Source organism: Heloderma suspectum, chromosome 7 (assembly GCF_057233095.1).
Source record: "Heloderma suspectum isolate Gila_16-S chromosome 7, 16-S_ref, whole genome shotgun sequence".
Lineage (NCBI taxonomy): Eukaryota > Metazoa > Chordata > Lepidosauria > Squamata > Helodermatidae > Heloderma > Heloderma suspectum.
The window spans coordinates 106,205,778-106,231,989 of record NC_139464.1 but is presented as its reverse complement, the minus strand read 5'-3'; the positions used below and the strand labels follow the sequence as shown (position 1 = coordinate 106,231,989).

Below are 26,212 nucleotides of genomic sequence, written 5' to 3'. Positions count from 1 at the left end.
CACCCTCTTCTCTTAAGATAGCATGACAAGGATCCTGGAGGAAGAAGCCAATGGATCCCTGTGCACAAAGATCCATGTTCCATTCTTCACAGGGCTCTTCATGTCTTTTATCCCTCCTCACCTGTCAGTAGGGCAGTACATCTCATGTTCACTTCCATGTGAGAATTTTAGGGGAGCACAGTCAAGAAAAATGTTACGGCGGGGGAAATTATGGCCCTCTTTTTTTGCCATTACCATGTATGGGGTGGGGGCTTCTCCCTCCACCCCACAAAAAATCTCAAATATGCCCCTGGGCACAGCCCTCTTGTTTTATCCAAAAGCAGCCAACAGAAGGAACACACTTTTATGGAGAAAGTGAATGCAGCCCATCATATTGATAGGTACTTCTCTAATTCATAAAAATCTGAAATTGGTATAACAGGTCAGCTATGCATACTGGTAGTTGCACAGTATGCTGGTGATCACAACACCAACCCAAGCACATACCAATGTAAGTAGCCAATTTTATGCAATGGGAGTAAGGCTTTAACACCACAAAATAAAAGGAAAACCACTTCAGAACAAACCATCCTAACACTCAGCTGAGATAGTCCAGATGCTTACACTCAAATGTTCTTCTCATCCAAACACCCATATGCAAAGGCACCCCATATCAACCAAAATGAACTACAGGTGGGCATGAAATCAGCTTCCAAAAGGAAGACACCAGTTTCAAGATTTATAGACAATAAGCGGACCCTTTAAAAACACACAATGAAGGGGACAATAATCCCCCTTAAGCATGAATATGTCCTCCAAAACCTATTTCCGACTGCAATGATCAACAGCAGAATTAGACCCTGGCCATCTTCTGAAGGGGCAATATGGAATGTAGTGGCCTACATGCAGCATGCTAAAGCAGACACGGCTGTTGGAATGTTCCAGCTTGCAAGCCGCAACGCTTAAACAAATACCCAGTGTACTAGACCACAGTTAATCCCCTTAAAATTCACACAAATGGTCAAATATAGGAAACCATTCTTAGCATCATAGGAATCTACATCATTCCTGTCTAGTGTGAGTTACCACAAGACCCAATACTGATAGCGAAAGAGTTGGCTTGGGACTGCAGAGCTGATGGGAGGCACATTCTGGCCTCTGCCACCAGCTAGGGGAGGAGATCAAGGACCACTGGGAGTTTCCACCCCTGCCTCCCAGGAAGGCAACGAGAAGATCAGCCTAGCCCCATCCACTGACCAGAGAAGGAGCAGCGGCAGGGACTTTGCTTCCCCTCTGCTCTCACTAGAAAGATCACTCTGCTCAAGATGTCAGTGGCCCTGGGACTGCAGAACTGAACGGAAGCAAGTTCTGGCCCCATTTCTTGGCCAGGGGCTTAAGGACTGTTAGGGTGTGTCTGTGCATATGAATTCTGTATTGTTGCCTGCTGTTTGTAAGCCACCTTGAGAATCATTTGATTGAAAGGTGGAGTACATATCTTCCATAGAAATAAACAGAATCAAAAGTTAGATTCATGTTTCTATCCTGCTTTCAGGATTTTCTTTGTATTCATGAAGAGTGGAATTTTAAGAGAGAGGATTCACTTTATCCTACCTAAGACCGCAGGCTGCATAAAAATGCCTTCAGGCTGATGGAACACAAGCCCCAATCTTATTAATGCAGAGAAGAATTTATGTCATATGCCAAGTAGAATGGTAAATGTGATGCTTGTGTTAAAAAGGCAACACATGATGAATGGGGTAGAGGGAGAGGGGGGTTCGGTTCCTCAACTCATTCCAGGTATCATACCAGGTATGATATAGATACCTCAAGCTCTGTTATGGGTTGTTTCTGTGGATAGCATTTTAATTCCTACTTTCCTCAACCAACTCTGTAGTCTCTTCCAATTCAGATGTATATGTTTCCTCATGTGCACCCTTGTGGCAAGAATGACAGTCGGAAAGCATTTTGTAGGCCATCTAGCCGAAACCTAGAGCTAGAATATCTCTAACAGATAGCTCTCCAACTTCTGCTTGAAGACCTCCAACAAGGGAGAGTCCATCCACCCCTAGGGAATTAGTTCCATCATCAAACGGCTTTCACCACTAATAGGTTTCTCTTAGTGTTCAGCTGAGATCTACCCTCCTGTAACTAAAACTCATTAGATCAAGTCCTGCCCTCTGGCACAGCAGAGAACAAGCTTTTGCCCTCAGCTTTGTAACTTCAGATATTTGAAGAGTGCTACCACATCCCCTCTCAAATCTTTCCTTCTCTAGGTTAAACATATACAGTTTCTTCAACTTTTCCTCACAGAACTTGTTTTCTATACTGCTTGCCATTTTCACTGTTTTCCTCTGAACCTATTCCAATTTGTCTACATTCTTCTTAAAATGTGGTACACAGAACTGGACACAGTACATAAGATTACATGCTAGTTGTTTCTTTAAGAGGTCTAGCCTGCCCTATGCTGAAGAATCCAGACAGATAGGGAGGATTATGGGAGTTGTAGTCCAACCCATCTGGAGGTCACCAGATTGGGGAAGGCTGGTCTAAACTGTACCTTAAGAGAGATTCAGGAATTGCCTTAATTCTGAATTACACACACACACACTTTGGGCATTTCCAGGCAACCACCAAGGATGCTCTCACTCCGAAGAGGTCCTGGGCTAATCTGGATCCTTAAATCTGTTTGCAACATAAACAGTGGTGTAATTTACTGGGAGGGTACACGGTGCATCAGGACCCTACTGCAGATGCCCAAGTATTGCTTACAACTCTGTTCTCAGGACCAATTCGCTCAAGTTACTTTGTATTTGGGTATAAATAACACCATATTTATTTATTTATCAAATATATGCACATTCAAATTTATCAGATATATGCACTTTGCATCAATTATAGAATACACATATTTCAAATACATACACGTATTTAAAATTTCATTTTAAAACACACAAAGGTGGAGGACGAACCCTTTCTTACCTGCTGCTTCCATGCATGTTTAAAAGAAAAAAATGTCTGGAGAGCTGCTGCCAATCAGTATTGGCAATATTGGGTTAGATCAGCCGATGGTCTGACTCGGGATAAAGCGGTGTCCTACGCACTTAGGTCAGGTAGTCTGTTTAACCTCTTTAATGTTTATAGCTGTACATTTTATCTGTACTAAAGTATACCTATGGCCCAGGGCTAATCTGAGGGCCAACTGTATTCACAAATGCATTTGTAGATCCACAAGATCTTCTGCAAGCAGCAAGCCTTGGGGTCTCACAAATTTAAAAAATCAACTGCTCTTGAAAACAGCATTTAGAACAGTTTCACACATTATATTACACTAAGTCTACATTCAACTGCAGCAAATCTTTGTCTCATCTTTGTGACTGTTCCTGTGATGATACAGGACTTGTCACATTCACCCTTACTATTTTTAAGTGTGTGTTTCAGCCATCTTTACACCTAAAAAAATGTGATGTGTGAAGGGTCCTTGGGATGCTTCTAGCATGACCAGATGTATTCAATAGTTGTATTCAATATTTACCTGCTTTGAAGATGGGACCTTGCTGTTGTCCTTTTCCATAAAAGTCCACTTTAAAAAATTTGGCACAGATGGTGATTTCCATGTTGGCCACGGGTTGACAAACCTCCCATCTTTACCTCTCTTGGATTTTGTTACATCCTCCTCCAACCTATAATCTAGTCTGAAGCTTTTTCTGGATGTTCTGGAGGAATCGCTACCTCGGGAACCTTGACTTGAATTTTGCCGTCTTCTTACTTCTTTTGTGGGATTCTGATTGCAAGCAGGCAAAGGATGCTCGTCATCAATATCTTTTGGTGAAGAACTAGAAGAGGATAAAGAAAAGTTAATTTTCTTTTAACTGAAATATACCAAAAAAAGCAAAGCTATGGGTGCTTCAAGATGGAGGGCTCTTGACAGTAGCAATCAGGAGGCACTGTGCAGCGGTTCTGTCTGTTTCTTCTTAAGGTATTTTCTGCTTTGAAGGAAAAGACAGGAAAAGCTGTAAGAAAACACAGGTGGGTCATGGGTAAAAGATGGCATCATCTAGACTCCCTGTAAACTTCCATGAACGAGGCAGGGTGATGGCACCATAAAAGCCTCGTCTGGAAGCATCCCTGGTCTCCAACATAAACCAGTGCGGTCCTCCTCCATTTCTCGGTACAAAAAGGCTTCAAGTGAATGTGTTAGCAAGCAGATGGGAGGATATATTTAGACAGAATCTTGCTCTTTGCAATGTTTACCATCAACCTCTTGGATTGTTGCATGCCAGGAGGGGTTAATCTGATCTCAGGAAGAATACCAATCTACCAGTCCTTAAATTCACGATCTGTGCAATTTGATTTTGCAAGTTCATCCTTGCTCCAATAGCCAGAAAATATCTTCATATCTGGCAATCCTGTGCGGTTTTAACTGCAACAATAAGTGGGGACCGATAGTGGTGGGAAGTGGGGGAAGAGATCATGGATGAGAAGGAGGAAATAGTTTCAAAAGAGCTATGGTCTCTGAAGCCAGTCCTCCCACCAGCGTGGTTCTTTAAACTAGTACTCTCCCTCGCACTTTAGGAAGGGGAAAGGTTCATAAGCTACAATGCTATCCGGCATCTATAAGAAGCATCTTGATAATATTTATCAAGAATAATATTTAGGATTTGGAAAGAACCTCAGACCCACCCTTATGCCCATCCACTGTCATATAATTTACACTTGCTTTTTACATTTCAGAGTTTAGATTTAAAAACCCAAACTTAAACATCCTAGATTAGTAGACTTTGTACATGTGGGGATTAGTAAGCAAGTGTTTTCCTGCTGCACTCTGTGAACTTCTGTCAGAAACATTTGATTAAAATGAACTCTTTGGGCCCCTATTAATATCACAAGAAACGCTGGCTTGATTGCTAATCCAGTTACTAAGACCTGAAAGGGTGCACCAGGTCCCAAAAGCTCTGTATAGTTGCAACAATTAATGATCAGTATATATAGAAAAGAAACAGCTGCATATTTTACACTGAGGGATACACGACAACAAAGGCGTTGAACTCAAATGGGTTGGGGGGCCAAAGACTCCATCCAGCAGACTGCCAGAGGGCCCATTCATAATTTTTCCAATGCAAATAAATAAATAAAATGGTTTTGATGGGAAACCACTCATAGGATCAGTGGCTCATTTCTAAATACCGATATTGGGAAAAACCCGGATGGCTGAAGAAAGGAGAACAGAGTGGGCTGAGAAAAATGGATTTGGAAGAAATACAGGTGGAGTGGACAGTGACTCAAGAAAATAGGGTTGAAAGGGAGGGTACAGACCTGAAGAAAGGTAGGGTTAAAAAGAAAGCGGGAAAACCTCACACACTGCCTAGGTAGGAGAGCCAATGTGATGTGCTCTTGGTAGACTGAGAGCAGGAAGATGCAAAGACTGTGGGAGCAAAGGAATCAAGGGTGGCCAAACAGGTAGTGAAATGTCTGAATTTCAGCCAAACGTACTAGCTAAATTTTGGCTACAGGCCTTTGTGGTATTGCCTAGCACTTTATATATTTATTTATTTAAAATATTTTTTGGCTGCCTTTCAGGGCCAAGCTCTCCCAAGGCAGCTAACAACAATAAAATACATAAAAACAGTTAAAATATTAAAAGTGATAAAAACATAAAAATAAAAACAACAAAAGCCAACAATAAAACCAGCAACAATTTTAACTGCAGTACCAGCAACAATAGCAGTCATATCAAGAGAAGGACAAAGTAAAATAATATGTTTTCAAGGCCTTCTTCAAAGTCTGCAATGATGGAGCATGGCAGACCTCCAATGGCAGCTTGTTCCAAAGGTGTGGGGCCACTGCAAAGAAGGCCCTCTCACGTGTAGTCACGCACCTGACTTCTCTCACGGGTGGGCAAATCAGAAGGGCCTCTCTTTCTGATCTTAAAGTGCGGGCAGGCTGATATGGGTGAAGGCGGTCCTTCAAGTAACTTGGTTCCAAACCGTTTAAGGACACTTTCAGTCTTAATATACAAGCTACATATCAAACCTATGCTTTCAAGGTTCCATCACTGCCAAGAATCACTCCTACATATAGTGATCACACTGTTTTGGAGATGGAGACCAGGCACTCCAGGTGAAGACAAACAAAACTTTAACTGGAATATCTAGAAAAGCCTTTCAGTACTGGGCAAGTTTGAACACAATCATGTCCCAGATAATTAGCAATTGAGTCCACTACAACAGGTGGAGCCCAGATCTATTAATCAATGGATGTTTGGGCTTTGACATCAATGTAAGTAAAGTGTATTTCTTTAATTGCTTTAAGAAACTCTGCACCGTCACTTTGAGCACCATTGTCATAATTCCCCTGGGGGTTACTCATCAGAGAACAATCTAGAGCCCTCAGAACCAGACGTTCCCAGGGAAGAGGTTGCTTCAGAGGTCCCCAGGGCTGCCCAAAGCAGTCCTGGGCACTTGGGGTGGGGGGTGGGGATGAGTTCAGATCCACTTCCTCAAAAGACAGAGAGCTCAGCTTCTAAGGTGGGGATGCTGAGGTGCCACCTAGCCCGCGAACACCAGCACCTAACGATATAGGCTAGGATAGAAGCCAGGCGAAGGAGAGTATGCTTGCAGAAGATGACACCTCAGGAATAGAGGCCACCTCATGAGCAAGGCCTTCCTCGTGAATAAGAATTCTGCCAGAATGCCTGTAATGACCTGTAGCTGAGCCTTGGGTGGGGCTCTAGGAGCTCAGGCTTATATGCCTCTGTCTTAAGCAGAGAGCAGTGCTGGAACAGTGGCTTTGTACCAGCTCTGGGCCTTGCTTGCATTCTCCTTGGTTCTGTAGTCCTTACTCCTCTGGACCGCCTTGTGTTGGACACTGGACTGCTTTATGACGCCGAGTTTGGATTTGCTCTTGCCTGGATATTAGCTCTCTGCTTGAATCCTACTGGTTTAGACCTTGGACTGCTTGTTGATTGCCCTTATCTGGATTCTAGCACTATGCCTCGGACTGCCTTGTAAACCTGCTCTTGGAATTTGCCCTGACTTGGCCTCACCTGAAGCAGGGCAACCATCTAAAGATTAGGAGGCGGTTAACAAACAGAAAAGCTTCTCTTCACACAATACTTACCAGCTTGCATGAGCAATTGGAACTGTCATCATTCATTATCATTTTGCCATTAGATCTAGAGCTATGTTGCAAAATTATTGCTGAGATTTTACGTAGGAATAGAAGAAGCTGAGCACTACTGTTATAAATGAGAAACGCACAGACTTTATCATTTTGGCTTTATATAATGATGCTTCCCCCCGCCTCATCCTCACATTCCCTGCTGCTCTATGGGCAGCCTTTTGCTGGGAAGTGAAATTGTGATGTCATGAGCAGGTGGCAACTAGAGTGAGAGGTGTACAGCGACATGTGACTCTCATGTCCACTTTTATTCTACAGCTTTGCACAGACATTTAAGGGTTCAAATCAATACCCTGCCCCAAACAAATATATATACTTCTCTCAACTGTTACTAATATGGTAATGGAGCACGCACCTGTTAACTGCTCAGTTTAAACTAAACAATGCTAACTGACTCTTCCAATAGCTCTGAGCTGGGAAGATCCCAGATATACTCGCCTGAGGGTTGAAGGAGCATCCAGCTGCACTCATCTAAGCGCACGTTCCCTCCCTCCCCAAGACCCAGGTCCAGATACCTAGACTGGTGTTACTGAGTGGTTAGGCCACATAGTGAGAGAAACTCTTGGATCTTGGTCAGTAACCCACACTACACACCTCCAGTCCAAAGTAGAAAAAAAAGTTTATTAAAAGAGAAACATCCAGAGACATTAAAGGGAAGCAAAAGATACTTAAGGAAAACAAAATAAAACTGCACCACAAATCTATCTAGCCTGTGCTTTATTCAAAGTAGCAAGCTATTCCCACATAGAGAATACTGGAGAATACAACACTCTCCTCCTCTCCCCTGACAGGAAGAGGTACCGAGATTCGGAGAGACCGCACATAAAAATGATGAAGGACTCCAACAAAAAAAAGGACAAGAACTCTATACTCCTTTTATCAGGTTTAGCCTCATTAGGCGTCATCCCCCCCCATGACTTGCTAATCAAGTACACAAAAAAGCTCATTTTCTCCTTGCTAGGAGGCAGGTGATAATTAAAGGAGAGATACTTTGCCCACTTCTGGCAAGTCTTATCTCAAAATGAGGCTTCTGGTTTGTATGATTAGAACACGAGAAGGACATGCGGCGGGGGGAGGACATGGAGACAAGCTGCCTGACCAAGAAAGCTTGTAACAGGGAGAGGAAACTAGACATGGAAGAGTAGCTTCACGCCATAACTACCACCAACATTTGCACATCTAAAATGTGGAACATTATTTTAAGCGTTCTTATTGCTATAATGGCATCTTCCAGCTATTTACTCTGTTTGGCTCCTAACAATTGTGCATTCTTTTAAGCATTCCTCTATGTGCAACCAATACACTACAATTCATGCCATTCATTTTTGCCCCCACCCCCACCCTGGCAGGCTGCACACCCCCGGGTGCCAAAAATGGGCGGGGGGACAAAACAAAAAAAGATACTCAGAGCTGCAACAGAGCATGAAAAGGGTCATATTAGCTTGTTTTCAAGTTAGTTTTGACCCTCTGGGGGCTGCATAGCAGCTATGAAACTCCCAAAGGATCAACATTAGCTTGCAAACAAGCTAATTTTGAGTCTTTGTGCTCTGTAGCAGTTCTGGACAACATTTCGTTTGCAATTATTTATTTATTTTAGTTGCGGGGGGGCCCCCCCTGAATTTCAGAGGTGGCAGGAGCTGCACTAGGTGTCTGCATGTGGCCCATCCCCTGTTTTAGATGCTTAGACACCTATGTCAGTCTCAGACACAGATGGCTGCCTCAGAACCCCATAGTTGCTATTTAGCAAATAAAGCTTTTAAAAATAGGTTTTAAAACCCCAGAATAGGAAAGAAACAGCTTGCCAATATGCCTATAGAGAAGCATGGAAGGAACATATGTGTGAGAAAGTCGGACTTCGTGTGCATCTCCTATTTTCATCCAAGAAAATAGACCTGTTTATACTTTTGCCTAGTGCCCCACATAACCCAGATCTGCCACTGCAGCAGTTTGAACTGGAAATGCTGGAACTCATGGAGAAGAACCTGCTTTTATGACTCCTTAAAGGACGATGGGAATGGAACATGCAATTTAAGGAACTCTGTGACCACTTCAACTACCTACCTGTGCATCACTTTTGCATATGTAGCAGATACACACACAGGAGTATATACCACCATTTAAGAGACTTGTCTATTTCACCACATGGTGACAACAGCATACAAGAATAGGAAAAGCTATGAAAAAGAGGGGGCTATGTTCACAGTCTTACAATTTCTAAATGTTTATGCACATTCAACAACTCAAGGCGCAATCCTATGCATATTTAGACAGAGAAAAGGCCTACAACTCCCAGCATGCCCCAGCCAACCTATGCTGGCTGGAGCATGCTGGGAGTTGTAGGCCTTTTCTCTGTCTAAACATGCATAGGATTGCACCCTTAAGGTCTATGCATCTCAGTGTTCTATATATTCTGTAAATATAATGGTATTTGATCTCTCTACGTATACACTGACACTGGTCAGTGTTAAAGGTTTTCAAAGGGTTAAACAGACCATGTATTTAGGAACGGAAATCCAGACCACAAAAGGCAAAATGTACAGCTCAACTGTATTGAATACAAGTATAATAATACATTGGCCTACAAGGCTACACTATCATGCATTTGCCCTCAAGGCTATCATACAATACAACTATTCACTAAATCCCAGTCACAACATGGCTGCCTTCAACGTAATTTTACACCTTCAGCCAAGGTATAGCTAGTCTCTGATCTTTGAGTGAAAGCAAAATATGAACCTTTCCAGTCAACTCAGGACAAGGTTTTGATGATAAAACAGGCAAACCTGTCCTGTAGCCTTGTTGACCAGGGAATCTTTCTTCAAAACCCAAAGGCCTTAGTTCAACACAACTGGAGTTAATGATGTTCAATACTATTTTCTTGCTTGCTTGACTCTATTTTCATGCCCCTTTCTCCTCACTGTGCAAGACCTTGTCCCCCTCCCAAAGCTAAAATAGATGCATTTGTACAACTTTTTGAATATGTGCTATATTTGTGTCCTGCTTCAAGCAAGGCCAAGGCGGGGTAAATTCCAACAGCAGGTTTACAAGGCAGTCCAAAGTCTAGGCCAGCTGGGTGCAGTTAAACCGCAAGAATCCAGGAAAAGGCAATCAACAAGCAGGGCTATAAGAGATCAAGGTCTAAACCACCAGGGTTCAATCAGAGAGCTAATATCCAGGCAAGAGCAAGTCCAAACACAGAGTCATAAGGCAGTACAATATACAACACAAGAGGGTCCAGAGGAGAAAGGGCTAGACAATCAGGGAGAATGCAAGCAAGGCCCAGAGCTGGTGCAAAAACACTGTTCCACAACTTTCCTTGTTTAACACTGAGGCTTATAAGCCTGAGTCACAGAGCCAACGCCAGGCTCAGCTGCAGGTCATTATAGGCATTCCAGCAGAACTGTTACTCATGAGAAGGGCCTTGTTTATGCAGAGGCCTTTACTCCTGAGGAGTAATTTTCTGCAATCAGATACTCCTTCATCTGGGTGCTGTCCCAGCCTGTATCTTTAGGCGCTGGTGTGCTCAGGGGCTAAGTCATGCCTCAGCATCTGTCTCTGCCTCATAAGCTGAGCAACCCACCTCTTGAGGAAGCTGATCTCAGTCCCTCTCTCTCAAGGGCCCAGGACTGTTTTAGGCAACCCTGGCATCCTCTGAGGCAGCCTGTTCCCTCGGGACATCTACCTCCAAGGGCTCCAGCTCTTTCTCTAACAATTTGTTACACGGAATCAGCAATACGTGCATAAACGTCAGCATGTGGGTAAAAGTGGAACTCTACCTAAAACATGGGACAAAGGCTATAACACTAAGGCATGACACTGCTGGGCCTCCCAGTACCAATTAGGGGTGCTGAAGAAATTCAAGATGGACTAATCCGCTGCGGAGTGACCCCCTCAGGCTGTGCGGAGTCCATGGCCTTCTGGATCTTTTTTTTTTTAAACTTTCCTGAAATTTATGCATATTTATTTGTAGGAAAATACACAAGTCTCTGTTGAGACTGGGAAATATACATGGGGAAAAGTTGAATGGAACGGGGAACAATATGCTCAGTGTTATGTACCAAGGTAAATTATGTTAATTGTTGTGAACCCTCTTACAGAATTATTTGCGTATTTTTCTGCATAACGAAAACAATTTGAATCAGTTTGCGAGCGGATGACAGAGAAAAAGGCACCTGACAATCCGCAAAACACAGACGGAGCACGTCTTAAACAATCCATACATCCCTACTACCAATGTCTCCCCATTACTCCCCTATACATCATTCCCCTGCTCTCATGCAGCACACTTTCTCTTCTTCCTTTTACTTCTTCTGTCAACTCCGCAGGGGTCTGGTAAAATGGGGGACTATTTTGATTATAGTTACACAGATTGTATTTATTGATGGGATTACCTGTACTGGTGGAAGAACTACATGGCTACAGGGCTTCTTTGGTATTAGTAAAGGAATTCTGAAGATGGTTAGGCCAGTTGAAAGCTAGAGATTGGGGGGAAAGGAGTTAGAATTCTCTATGTGTGCTGGTTTATTTTACTTGGCTTTGTAAGAACGTGAATTGCTGTTATTGCTGCTTAATAAGAAAATACATTTTCATTTATCCAGTGTGGCTTAGTGGAGGTCAATACCCATGTGAACTGGAACTGGCAGTTTCAGGACTGGCCCAAGACATTTTGCTGCCTTAGGTGAAGGACAAGATGGCACCCACTCCCATTCCATTCACAAATGCTGACTGGACTGGTGGTTGAATCTTTATTCAACACTGGCAATGGGTCAGCATCTTTCACTACACCCGAAGGCAGCAGGCTAGCTTTGGGGACACAAGGCAGACCACATAGCTCATAGCAGTCTCCTCTACCACCCTTCTGCCACCTCCCAGCATCTGCCTCCTGAGGCAACTAGCTCACTCTGCCTAATGGTAGGGTTGGCCCTGGGCAGTTGATATAACAGCAACATAGGTTGTCCTGGTATTCTTGAAGGTACAGGGTAACGGAAGGAGAATTCCTCAAGTGGTGGCAGTGGGCTGATAATACCAGCGTTAGACCTCTCACTTCTACAGAGCGAGGTGTCACAAGCTTTTCATAGTTCAAAGCTAGTTCCATCTTGTCACTGTCTGATCAAGGCTAAGTGCAGCTTGTAGCCTGTGATATGTTACCCATTTCTTTATTTTTGTCCAATGCCGCATAAGCATAATATTCCACACGAACTCAGAGAAATAGCTGCACTTATGTCAGGCCAGAGTTCTTAACCAGCCCATCAAGGCCTTCCCTGAAACCAAGTTAAATGAATTCCCATTCCCTCTACATGAGAGATAATTTGTTGTTGTTGTGTTGATAACCTGACAATAACCATTTTTTGGCAGTTCACCTGTCTGGAGAGGTTCCTACACCAATTAAAACAACAACTAAACCTTGACAATCTTTTAAAGAATCCGGCTGTTTGTAAGCCAACCCATTCACCTAGATGCTTGGGCCCACTCCAGAAGCAGCGAAATACTTTGCATCTCTCATTAAAATAAGTACTGCCACCTGATGATTTGTGAGACGACTACACCCAGCCGCAACAATCCTGCTTCTTCTTACACCAATGATAAATATAACTGATAAGGTACATAATAAGGATATGAAATAAATGGAAATACTTTGGGCTGCTATAAAATTTAGTAACACAGTACAACTTCCTTTTCACTGAGACACTTGAGCAAAGGACAGTGGTATAATATTATACCACTGTTCATCACACACGCATTACACCATCAAATCCATACTGAGATCTTATTGATATAGGGCAGAATACAAAAGTTTTAAATAAATAAACTTAGAGGAAATGTATTACTGAGTGAATGACAGTGGAGCAAAGTATCCTTTGGTTGCATGTTATTTGTTACCTCTTTAGAAGGTTCCTTTCTCCTTTACAATGTAAAAAATAGTAGGGTGTGTTGGGGCAATAATACAAGGAGCATTGTGGGATCATGCCAGTCGGCGAAGGGCAGGTTTGCATCCTGTCTTGCTCTTGCTTCCCCAATAGGCCCAAAATGAAAAAGCTCTGCCAGGAAGTGTGGCTGAAAAGCCAGGACTCAGCAACTTCTGCTCCTTTTTTAATGCATAAACAAGTCACCTTGAAACTCAGGCTAGCAGGAGCAGCTTTGGAAGCAAAAGATGTATTGCTTATTTTTGTTTTGAACGAATGCAAAGAGGTATAAAACAGACTCTGGAAAGGAAATATATGCGGCAACTTTAACTACTTAATGTCTGATATTTAGGTATAATGCACTCTCCTTTCCATCTTCTTCATTCACTGCACTCTCGTCTTCATCCGCTTCAGTTATTGCTTTTCAACAGTGAAATTGCTTTAGGCACCCATTAGAAAATATTTTGATATTTTGAAGCCAGCAAATTATGAATGGTGCTAAAAAAAACCTGAATGCCTAAGGCATTCAGAATGAAAGATTGCCTGTACATTTCATGTGAGACTATGCAATTCTGTAGATCAAGGCACCTTTTAACTCCACTGCAGTCAACTCTTTTGGAATGGACTACTACTACTTTCTGTATCGTGTATGAAGCTCATGTATGAAGCACCAGCAGTACTGTGCAGATAATGCCAGGAAATTAATTATATGGTAAGGAACTCACAATGTAAGTAGAGCAGAAAGAGAATAAAGGTAGGATGACCAATTTGGAGAAAGGAGTGGCAGAGAGATGCTCTGGAGGATGGGGGGCATTCAGTGATATCAGTGAAGATAAGGATTTGGTTGCCCAGGGAAGCCCCAACAGAAAAGCATTTACTAGACTACCGTGAACTTTGTAGAAATCCATACAACCCCATTCAAAAGAAAACTGGATCCAAATTAAAGAATCACAAGTTGTCAAGCAGCCCCTATTGTGAAACACTAGTTGATTTCTGGAAATGGCTGCTACTATTAATGAAGGGCTGGAAAGGGTTAAGGCTCCCCAAATCCTGTTCTTCCAAGTATAATGTATGGAAATTCCAGTGGATGATTCAGCAAGAATCAACCGTTCTTTCATGCAGCAATATGTATAATATTAAACAACCAGACAGATAGTAAATGGACAGTCCCCGCAAACCTAAAGGCTTTTTCTAGTGCCTAGCTCAATCTAGCACCTGGAACATTCCTGTCCTTTGGAGCAACTTGTATGCCAAAACATCTGGGGGGCCACAATGCCCATCATCCCTCACCACTGTCTATGATGACTAGGGCTGATGGGAGTTGTAGGCCAGAACAACTGGAGGGCCACAAGTTGCCCATCCCTGCTAGTCAATGAAAACACTCCAATCCAGGTGTCATCTTCCACCAGCAGGGTTCTTCTTATGTTCTTATTCCTTTAGGTAGACACAAGTTTTCAAAGGACATGTACTGACAGTTCAAAGGAACTCCAAAGTTTTCTAGTCCAATCACAAACAGCAAAGGAAGATCTTCTCTATCCAAACAGTAATTCCCAATAGATTCATCCAACAAACAACAGCCTATGATCATCTAAATTATAGCTCTCCACAACTAGGAGCAAACAAGATTAATCATGCCAAGTGAGCTTGTTTGGTAAAAATTAGTTTAAAAACAAAATACAGATAACCGAATAAACAGGCTGTTGAGCACACTGCAAAGTGAAGTGAAGAACCTCTAGTCTGAGTGGAAAATAGAAGACATAATGGCTAGCAGAAGATTGTATTTAGAAATGTAATAAATATATATACTGCCCAATAGCTCAAGCTCTCTGGGTAGTCCACAAAGTAAAAAGCAAAATGTAAAAGTAAAACCTGTCCAAGAGAAAAATGCTCATAGCACTTGCCGGCCAATCCATCTGTCCTGTATTGCACAAAATTAAAAAGAGGCTAGTAGTTCCCTTGATGGTTCTAGGGAGGCTTTTACAGTATTTCACTCCTCTGAGAGGCAGAACTATTCTTCTGGTCACCCACTTCAATTTGAAAGGTCACATACAGTTGTTCTGGAGAACAATTAGAATCTAAAAGCAATCCTAACGCTGCAATCTTGTCCCAATCAAAAGGATTCCTTGACCTTGCTTGCTTGTAGAAGTACTGAATAGCTCTTTACTCTCTCTCCCTCGAAATTGTGTGTGTGTGTGTGTGTACAGAAATATGAAACACCAGTATTGAGGGAACCTACACAAACCTTATGCCAACAGTAACAGACATATAAATCGCCTTCCCCAACCTGGTGTGCAACAGAAGCTGGCTGGGGATGACTGTAGTCCAACACATCTGGAGGGCACCAAGTTGGGGAAGGGTGATAGAAACAGTCAAGGCTCAAGGCTGAAGTCCCATTGGGATTACATAAATGGACTTAATCCCTTGTCAACTGAGCACCCAGCTAATTTAAGCTACAATACAGTGGCATGAGGAATAGCAGATTGGCCCAAGGATTTGAGATGGATGGAGGACAAAGAGCAGAAAGGGGAGAGGGAGGGGCAGGGATAGGCCGGTGAAAAACACAACATGAAGGAGACAGTCAGGGATATCACGTGTGGTGGGGAGATCCATTACATTTCAGAAAAAAAGAGTATAGTTTTATTACGTTTGAGACACACTGCCTTAATGAAAACTGTCCATGAGGGAGGTACAATGTCTCATTTCTGGGATAAAACAAAGTAAACAGATATACAAAATAGCAAACAATACTAGAGTAAACACACCATGTCAACTACTTTTTTAATCAATTCTCAAAACCCTTACCCTTTTGCATTTTGTCTCCTAGACTGAACAACAACAACAACAAAACAAAGAACGCAAAAAAATCAGACTCACATTTAACAACTAGTTTGCCTTTTGACATCAGTGTTTACTAATAACCTTAAAGACAGTTTGCTACCAAGCTGCAGGTGTGTCAGAGATGACAAATTAAAAACTAGGGCTAATTGCCAGACTCTGCAAACATTTTTATTTTAAACTGAGTTTATTAAAATAAAGACATCTCTGGCTTATTTGGGGGTTAAATCTGCAGAAGAACCATGCCGGCTACAAATACTGTCTACAGGACTTTGTTTTTATGTGTAACATGTTAAATAAGACATCAGTGCTGCAAGGCATACCAATTTGGGAGGAGAGGATTATATAACATGCTTTTTGAAGACTGCTGCAGCACATTTCCATGTCAATGAAGGAGAAGGCTAGAACTATAGCAACTGAATTGATCTGCCTGGCTTTCATTCTCCAGTCCAATCTTATTCACAAGCTAAAAATGAGACAGAACTCCCCAGGGAATGAAGAGGGTAAAGGGAGAAAGGACCTGACACGATGCATGCTAATATCTCAATTGAACAACATCTATTTTCTTTGCAGCTCACCTAAGATTCCCTCCAAAGGGGCTGTTCATTCATTAAAAAAAAAAAAACCTATAAAATGAACAATGATATTTCAAACTGGACCGCAAAATATTACAACTACAGCAAACCCCAATGTGGCCCTGAAAACCAAGACCTGATGAGGTAAATCTCAAATTAATTAAGTAACCCTTGTGTAGCAAAGAGAAAGACTTTAGCAACTCTGTTCCAGTTCTGAAATCCATTACTGATTTGCAGTAAAAAGAGCTTGCTACTACCTCACTTTCACAGAAAGCCACAGCACTCTCTTAATTCATCCTCACTAAATACAAACAGAAACCCATCAACATACAGCTTATAAGTGACAACGGCTAACCACCATGAACATTTTTCCAGAACACAAAGATCCTTATACCTGATTCTAAAATGCAAGAACCATCTGCAAACTGTGTTTTAATTTCCAAACTGTCAAGAGAGCAAGGCACACTGATTTACCATGTACCCAACAGCATACAATTTAAATTGACAGCAAGTGAGAAGCCCACACTTAAATATTGGCCATTTAATTGTATTCCATAGATTCATGCCGTAGATCAGCAATGGTTTGTACTATGGCAGATGTCTGGAAAGTGGTGGCGGCAACAATGAGGAGATGCATGTAAATCATTGGCAGCAGCTCCATTCACAATGCTGCTAAGGCAAGGATATTAATCAATGCAGTAGTCAATTTGCACAAATGATGCATAAATCAATTTTGCATATCTAGCATCAAATTTCCATGCAAAGGGGTTTTTCATTTTTGAGACTGTAATTCAAATGCAACACACCTGCAGACATTTTCACACATATGTTTCAAATATATTTTTAGTGCAAAAGAACATACATACATACTGTTTCACTCCCACAGCTGACTCCACATTAATCCACATGTGGCACAAATAGTGTGCAAAAGGCTTGAATGTACTTTTCAGTGTAGAAACAGGCCACATTGGAGAACTTATTTTAAAATTAAATTTGGCTCTCTTCCACGTTCTTATTATTATTTCACATGATCAACAATCACAAGTGGCACATCAGAAGGCAAGTGTGCAGCTTGGAGCCAATGCATATTTTCTCAGGAATGACTCTCACTGACTCTAAGGGGGGCGTTAGTAAATCCTGCCTAGGACTGCAGCCCAGTGCCTTGCCTGCTTACTCAGAGGTACGTCCCACAGAGACTAAAAAGGCTTACTTCTGCACACAAGCCCAGAGCCAACAGCACAATCCTATACAGATCTACTCGCGTGTAAGCCCCATTGCGTTCAACTGGGCTTGCTTGCTCCCTGGTCACTGCGTACAGGATTGCAACCTAAGGCTTCAATCCAATGCACACTTTAGGGAGGAAAGTATCACCGTGTTCAGCGAGACTTACTTCTCAGTAACCATGCACAGGGTCGGGTTGTTCGTTTCACTTTGTGAAAACGTCAGTTTAGCCTTATGAGATCTACAGAGCCAATAATCGACTTCTTCCATTCACGTCTTATAGAGGGCAGCTGAGTAACAAACAAGGGGAATAAGCACAGCAGGAAGAGAGGAAGCAGGTACGCCGACACAATTTTTATACCACCTCAATGTAACTGGAAGTAAAACCCGCGCCTTGAAGATACGCAGCGGTGCGCATCCTACCCTCCCAGTTTAAAGTGCGTGCGCGCGCGCGCGCGTTTACAGCGCAATCCTATGCATATCTGCTCAGAAGGAAGTCCCACTTAGTTCAGTGGGGCTTACTCACAAGTAAGTGCGCCTAGGATCGCAGCCCTAAGCGCTCATTCTCCAGCCGCACCATTTTGAGCTGGCGCTGGCCATGTCCTGCAGAGGAGCGCCTGGCTTCTCACCTCTCCAGGCACAGGCGCTGCGCTGCCTCTTCCTCCTCCTCGTCCATGGCTGGGCTGTTGCTCCTCTCTCTCCCCGGCTCTGGCCACCGCCGCTCTCTCCGAGCGCCGCCGCTGAACTGCAGCTGCGGCTCCTTCGGAGCGGCCCACCTGCAAGCTGCTGCGGGCCCCAGCCAGCGCTCGAGGGGACGGCGCCACGGAACTCTGCGCCTCACCATGGGACGCCGGCCTCCCGGTCCTGCTGGGCGCATCCGCCGGGAGCGCAATTCCGCTCCCTCCCTCCCCGCTTCCTATTTCCCAGAACGCAGAGCTCACTGCCGCCCTCTCTCTTGCTGAGAAGAAATGGCTGGCCGGGTTTCCCCTCAACATAGGAAGACTCCTTGGACTGAGTGAGACCATTAGGCCACCCAGCCCAGTATTGTCGACACTGACTGGCAGCGGCTCCCGAGGGTTTCAAGCAGGAACCTTCCCCGCCACCCCTACCTGGACACCCCATCCACCAAGGTCGCAAAAGCTACTGGCAGTCTTGGTGAAGACCCATGGGACGACTCCTATTGCTGAAAATAGCTGGGGCAAGTATGCCCTCCAGCACGGGATGAGACATTTAGGGCGCGATCCAATGCATGTTTGGACAGAAATAAGCCCTACAACTCCCATGATTCCCCAGACCGTTGGTCGTGCCGGCTGGTGCTGATGGGGGTTGAAGTCCAAAACATCAGGTTGAGGCACCAGGTCGAGGAAGGCTGGTGCAAAATCATCTTGCGCATGTTATACGGAGTCATATTTATTTCAAAATAAGCAGAAGTGAAGGAGAGTTGCCAGCTTTTTATTTTAGTTTTAGTAGGGCTCCTGTCCTATGCTTTTCACTTTTAAAACGTAATAGCTACGTGAGAGGCAAGAACTTGTGGTCCAATGCACACATAGGTGGATGTAATTTGATCACGCAGTTGTGTTGGAAAGTTCTCATCACTGAGCAGCCTCTGGGTGCGGTGAGTGAATGAAATACATTTTGGTGTGAAATTACCACATTGATACTGCTTCCGGGTGGCAATTCATATGTGTGAGACTTGGCAGCTGAATAACATGGCATTCCACCCGTGTGAATTGTTGCTAGGAAGTGCCATATCATATTCACTCAAGTTACTACTACTATATATGTAAATGTTTCTAGGTCTGCTACATGTGGAGTATATGAGCATCAGGATGTATGAACAGGGCCCAACCATCATTTCTCTGAGCCCAGTACAAACAAGTTTGTTACAGGTGTGGGGGGCCCTGTACGATCCTTTGCTCATTTTGAAAAATTAGAGGATTGGTATGTTTTAGTTCTGTAGGTCCCTTTGTTTAAGCACCTTATCTTTCCAGCTGCCTGGTTTGTATTTATAGTCAGACATGGCAGAATGATATGGATGTATGTTAATTATACATGAGAGATAAATCCCCTTTATATGCTGTTATTTTGCTCCATGGATCTAGTATCAGTTCTTCTATGCCAGGGGTGCAGAACCTCTTTCAGCCTGACAGCCAAATTCCATTTTAGAAAAGCTGTTGGGTGCTGCCTTCCAGTGGCAGGCAGAGCCAAAGGGGAAAAGGGCAGGGCCAAAATACCAATATGTTTGAGCTTAAAGCTTTTACTGGCAGTAAAAGTCTTAGGAAAGACATTTCAACCTTTAGAACAGGGGAAAAAAACCTGCACAAAAGCCATGAAACCACCAAATGATTGGTGGGTGGGGGAAAGGGGGGCCAGGGCCAGGTTGGGACCCCAGGCCTGAGGTTTTGCACCCCTGTTCTATACATTATGAAGCCTCGCTCATTTCCTTGCATATGTACTGAGGTCTGTAAAACTGGTCAGCAGCACTGGCTTCCACTGGCACAGGGATTAATGCCCCTAATTATTATGGAGCACGTTCCTCTTACTGGCAGTCAGCTGCCACATTGTGCTGGGTCCTCCTGGCTTCCCATAGGAAATATCAGCTGGAACTCTCACAAGATCTGAATACCTGAGATAGATACAAGAAAATAATTTTTTATAAACATCTTGAAGCATGATCTACAATTTAGCCTCAGTTTTTTTCCAGCCCAGGCTCCCCTTGACAACCAAGACCCCTTAAAGTGTGCATGGCTGTGTCCCTCCCCACCCCCACCATACCTGTCTAAACATGCATGCCACAGAAGTTTTACTTTTCAAATGTTTGTGACGGTGTGCTAATCTGAGCTGAACACTGATCTGGTGGTGGTGATGCACAACTATCTTGCTGTATGCTGAAACAGTGTAGAAACTCCATGGTCACGGCTTTCCCAACCACTACCATGTGCTGCAATTGCTCAGAATCATCTAACACAGATTACTTACTCATACCTTTAACCACCTGCCATGTACAACATCCCTTATCACAGAACCTTGTTGTTTCATAGAAGAGAAATTTCAGCTCGATAGGGTCCTTTGGGCTGTATCCAAGGGTAGACCTACTTTAGAGTAGACCCATTGAAATGAATGGGGCTTGTTAGATTAACATTGGAGGCAGCCCTATGGCACTGTTCACACAACACGCTAACCCACACTCAGTGGTTGAGTGTGGGTTGTTTTGAACCATGGGTTGTTGAACTGTGGGTTAGCATGTTGTCTGAACACAGCCAGGGTGACTTGTTAACCATGCAGTGTGGCTTGCTAACCACCCTGAACAACCCAACAACAAACCACGAGTTCTTAAGGTGGCTTGTTCGAGAAAATAAGCCACACTGCATGGTTAACAAGGCACCCTGGCTATGTTCAGACAACATGCTAACCCATGGTTCAACGATCAACCCATGGTTCAAAACAACCCATACTCAATCACTGGGTGTGGGTTAGAATGTATGAATAGCCCCTCTGTATTTGAAATATCAACTTGGGACTCAAGTTCCACCTTCAGTGCCAATTACTGGGAAATGGAATATGCTGTCTTCTAGGTTTTGTTACTGCATAACTACAAAGGACTATATGACACCCATTAATTGCATGAATTAAACATAATCAACATGTTCAGTACACAATCCCAGCTGTCTAGGATTTGGGGATGACTTGATATAACCTCAATTAAGTCTCTGCTATAGATGAATATATAATCTTTAACATTTGAAGGCTAGAAAAAAAGTAGTAGAACTCTCCATTGTAATACACAGGTTTTATAATTTCCCAAGGGTCTTTTTTAATTGAAATGTTTAGAGGGGCAAAAAACAAGACAAATTAGAGCAATAGGTATAACAAGAAATAAGGAGAAGGAAAGATTAAGCACCAAATATATTCATTCGACTATTAAAGTTACAAGGTTTTTAAAATTATGCAGTATTAATAATACGCCATCAGGAAGCTTTCATGAAGGTAATAATGAGAACATATCTGTTTTGCTTACATGTATGTATTATTAATCCATTCTCTATTTTAGGAAGAATCAGAATGGAATATTTATTTGCATTTATACTAACTGCACTAATTTAATGCAGAATATATGGAAACAGGGTATGTCTACGTGCTATTTTTGTTGTTTCTTTAACACTGCAGGGTTGTTGTTTTTTTTACAGGATACAGCTAAATTAAAAACAATGCAGGTATATACAGTTAGATTACTAGTGTCTCCGGGAGAGAGTGGAGGACAGGAAGGCCTGGCATGCTATGGTCCATGGGGTCACGAAGAGTCGGACATGACTTAACGACTTAACGACTGAACAACAAAAAACATTATAATGGCGTATTTGTTTAGGAAATTAGACCAAAGTTGTACATTTGGTGAAACAATATGGTGAATCAAAGGCATTCTCACTGGCTTTCTTTTTTCTTTTGTAACATGATACCGAGAGTCTATTTAAACTGAAAGTCAGGATGATCTTTGTTCTAATCCTGTCTGAGCTACTGATGTGCTGTACGACCTTGGGCAATTTACTGAATTCCTTGGGCATAACTCATCGTTGGTGCCACTCAGTTGATTACAGCAGAGTTAGTCCAGGAATGAATTTGTCCTCTTTTGCCTTAGTCAGTACAGGTGGGCATTAAATAAAAGGCCACGAACTCAAAAGAAACTGACAAACTATGGCTTTTGGATTAATTACATTTCAAGTAATTAGGCTCACTAGCCCCTACGTTGCGCTCTTTTCGGCACCAGGTGAACTTATTATTTTCCCAGGCATTTTAATCTTTCAGTTTCTGTTGTTTTAAATCTGTTGCTGTATTTTAAACCTTTGTACTGCTGCTAGGTTGCTAGGTCAGTACAGAGCAGGTGCAGCATGCACCTGTGCTTCAACAGAGAGTATCCCTGTCTCTGCCGCAATATGGGGGCTGGTGTAGCTTGTGGGGCAGCTAGAAGGGATCTCGCAAAGGAGTTCTGCACCACCTCTAGGATATAAACATTTGTCTATCCCCAGAACTCCGCACCATACAGCAATTGGGGCAATATCTTCCTCAGAAATATCTCAGTTGCTGGTGTAACCAGGCTTCCCCCTTGAGATTTAAAGAAACGCATCAGAGAATATATGGAATGGGAGGTCTTCCACTTAGCAGCCCCCAAGTGGCATTTCCATGAAAGAAGAGCATTAAACTCGAGTCCTAGATATTTAAAACTGTGCTGTTGGTCAATGGGTTTATTATCCGGTTTCCATGTATGTATGTTTTTCTTCCCCTTCATGGATCACTGCCTTGTTGTGGCGAAGGGGCTGGCGTAACTCAGTGAAGCCATAAGCTATGCCGTGCAGGGCCACCCAAGACGGACAGGTCATGGCAGAGAGTTCTGACAAAATGTGGTCCACTGGAGAAGGAAATGGCAATGCGCTCCAGTATTCTTGCCAAGAAAACTCCGTGGAACGTATCACAAGGCTAAAAGATATGACGCCGGAAGATGAGCCCCTCAGGTCGGAAGGTGTCCAATATACTACTGGGGAAGAGCAGGGGGAATTTCCAAGTAGCGCCAGAAAGAGTGAAGCGGCTGGGCCAAAGCCGAAAGGACACTCAGCTGTGGATGTGTTTGGTGGTGAAAAGAAAATCCGATGCTGTAAAGAACAATATTGTTTAGGAACCTGGAATGTCAGATCAATGAATCAAGGTAAGCTGGAGGTGGTCAAACATGAGATGGCAAGATTGAACATCGACATCTTGGGAATCAGTGAACTAAAATGGACAGGCATGGGCGAATTTAATTCAGGTGACCATCATATCTACTACTGTGGGCAAGAATCCCTTAGAAGAAATGGAGTAGCACTCATAGTCAACAAAAGGGTGGGAAAAGCAGTACTGGGGTACAATCTTAAAAATGATAGAATGATCTCAGTACGAATCCAAGGCAAACCATTCAACATCACAGTAATTCAAGTCTATGCCCCAACCACTGAGGCCGAAGAAGCTGAGGTTGATCGGTTCTATGAAGACCTACAACACCTTCTAGAACTAACACCAAAAAAAGATGTCCTCTTCATCATAGGGGATTGGAATGCTAAAGTAGGAAGTCAAGAAATCACTGGGATAACAGGCAGGCATGGCCTTGGTGTACAAAATGAAGCAGGACAAAAGCTAATAGAGTTTTGCCAAGAGAACACGCTGATCATAGCAAACACTCTTTTCCAACAGCACAAGAGGCGACTCTACACATGGACATCACCAGATGGTCAATATCGAAATCAGATTGTTTATGTCCTTTGCAGCCAAAGATGGAGAAGCTCTATACAGTCAGTCAAAACAAGACCTGGAGCTGACTGTGGCTCAGATCATGAGCTTCTTGTTGCAAAATTTCGGCTTAAATTGAAGAACGTAGGGAAAACCACTAAACCGTTCAGGTATGACCTAAATCATATCCCTTATGAATATACAGTGGAGGTGAGGAATAGATTTCAGGGATTAGACCTGATAGACAGAGTGCCTGAGGAACTATGGACGGAGGTCCGTAACATTGTTCAGGAGGCAGCAACAAAATCCATCCCAAAGAAAAAGAAATGCAAGAAAGCCAAGTGGCTGTCTGATGAGGTTTTACAAGTGGCTGAGGAAAGAAGGGAAGCGAAAAGCAAGGGAGAAAGGGGAGGATATATCCAACTGAATGCAGAGTTCCAGAGAATAGCAAGGAGAGACAAGAAGGCCTTCTTAAATGAACAATGCAAAGAAATCGAGGAAAACAACAGAATGGGAAAAACTAGAGATCTCTTCAAGAAAATCGGAGATCTCAAGGGAACGTTTTGTGCAAAGACGGGCATGATAAAGGACAAAGAAGGTAGGGACCTAACAGATGCAGATGAGATTAAGAAGAGGTAGAACGAATACACAGAAGAACTATACAGGAAAGATCTGTATGTCCCTGATAGCCATGTTAGTGCGGTCACTGAACTTGAGCCGGACATCCTTGAGAGTGAAGTCAAGTGGGCCTTAGGAAGCATTACTAACAACAAAGCTAGCGGAGATGACAGTCTTCCAGCTGAGCTATTTAAAATCCTAAAAGATGATGCTGTTAAAGTGCTGCATTCAATATGCCAACAAATTTGGAACACTCAACAATGGCCGCAAGACTGGAAAAGGTCAGTTTACATTCCAATTCCAAAGAAGGGCAACGCCAAAGAGTGTTCAAACTACCGCACAATTGCGCTCATTTCACATGCCAGCAAGGTTATGCTCAAAATCCTACAAGCTAGGCTTCAGCAGCATGTGAACCGAGAACTACCGGAAGTACAAGCTGGGTTTCAAAGGGGCAGAGGAACTAGAGATCAAATCGCCAACATTCGCTGCATCATGGAGAAAGCAAGAGAATTCCAGAAAAACGTCTATTTCTGCTTCATTGACTATGCTAAAGCCTTTGATTGTGTGGATCACAACCAACTGTGGCAAATTCTTAAAGTGATGGGAGTACCAGACCACCTTACCTGTCTCCTGAGAAACCTGTACGAGGGTCAAGAAGCAACAGTAAGAACCAGACATGGAACAACCGAGTGGTTCCAAATTGGGAAAGGAGTACGACAAGGCTGCATATTGTCACCCTGCTTATTTAACTTATATGCAGAGTACATCATGAGAAATGCCGGGTTGGATGAATCAGAGGTCGGAATTAAGATTGCTGGGAGAATTATCAATAACCTCCGATATGCAGACGATACCACCCTAATGGCAGAAAGTGAAGAGGATCTCAAGAGCCTCTTGTTGAGGGTGAAAGAGGAGAGTGCAAAAGCTGGTTTGAAACTCAACATTAAAAAAACGAAGATCATGGCATCTGGCCCTATCACTTCCTGGCATATAGAAGGGGAAGAAATGGAAGCAGTGACAGATTTTACTTTCTTGGGCTCCAAGATCACCGCAGATACAGACGGTGACTGTAGCCATGACATTAAAAGACGCTTGCTCCTTGGGAGGAAAGCTATGGCAAACCTAGACAGCATAGTAAGAAGCAGAGACATCGCCTTGCCGACAAAGGTCCGTCTAATCAAAGCTATGGTTTTCCCAGTAGTAATGTATGGCTGTGAGAGCTGGACGATAAGGAAGGCTGAGCGCCGAAGAACTGATGCTTTCGAACTGTGGTGCTGGAGAAGACTCTTACGAGTCCCCTGGACTGCAAGGAGGTCCAATCAGTCAATCCTAAAGGAAATCAACCCTGAGTGCTCATTGGAAGGACAGATACTGAAGCTGAAGCTCCAATATTTTGGCCACCTAATGCGAAGAGAAAACTCTCTGGAAAAGACCCTGATGAAAGACACTGAAAGACTGAAGGCAAAAGGAGAAGGGGACGGCAGAGGATGAGATGGCTAGATAGCATCACCGATGCAATGAATATGAACTTGAGCACGCTCCGGGAGAGAGCGCAGGACAGGAAGGCCTGGCGTGCTATGGTCCATGGGGTCACGAAGAGTCGGACACGACTGAACGACTGAACAACAGCAATGTTTTTCTTATTTCCAA

General features: G+C 43.2%; 1 protein-coding gene across 3 annotated transcripts in view; it reads right to left on the bottom strand.

Annotated features, from left to right (window-relative positions):
- NAPEPLD (N-acyl phosphatidylethanolamine phospholipase D) overlaps positions 1-18,609 on the bottom strand; it is a 34,468-nt gene extending 15,859 nt beyond the window's left edge. Inside the window, exons 1-3 of one of the 3 annotated variants that reach the window (XM_084811487.1) lie at positions 18,319-18,523; positions 17,859-17,979; positions 3,512-3,812 (exon numbers count right to left, since the gene is read on the bottom strand). In XM_084811487.1, coding sequence (XP_084667613.1) covers positions 3,512-3,812; positions 17,859-17,959 — 402 coding nt within the window. In that variant the 5' untranslated portion in view covers positions 17,960-17,979; positions 18,319-18,523. Of the gene's footprint in view, positions 1-3,511; positions 3,813-17,338; positions 17,523-17,858; positions 17,980-18,318 lie in introns of those variants that run through there. The other 2 variants (XM_084811486.1, XM_084811489.1) reach the window with 2 other exon arrangements.
- Between the last annotated feature and the right edge of the window lie 7,603 nt (positions 18,610-26,212).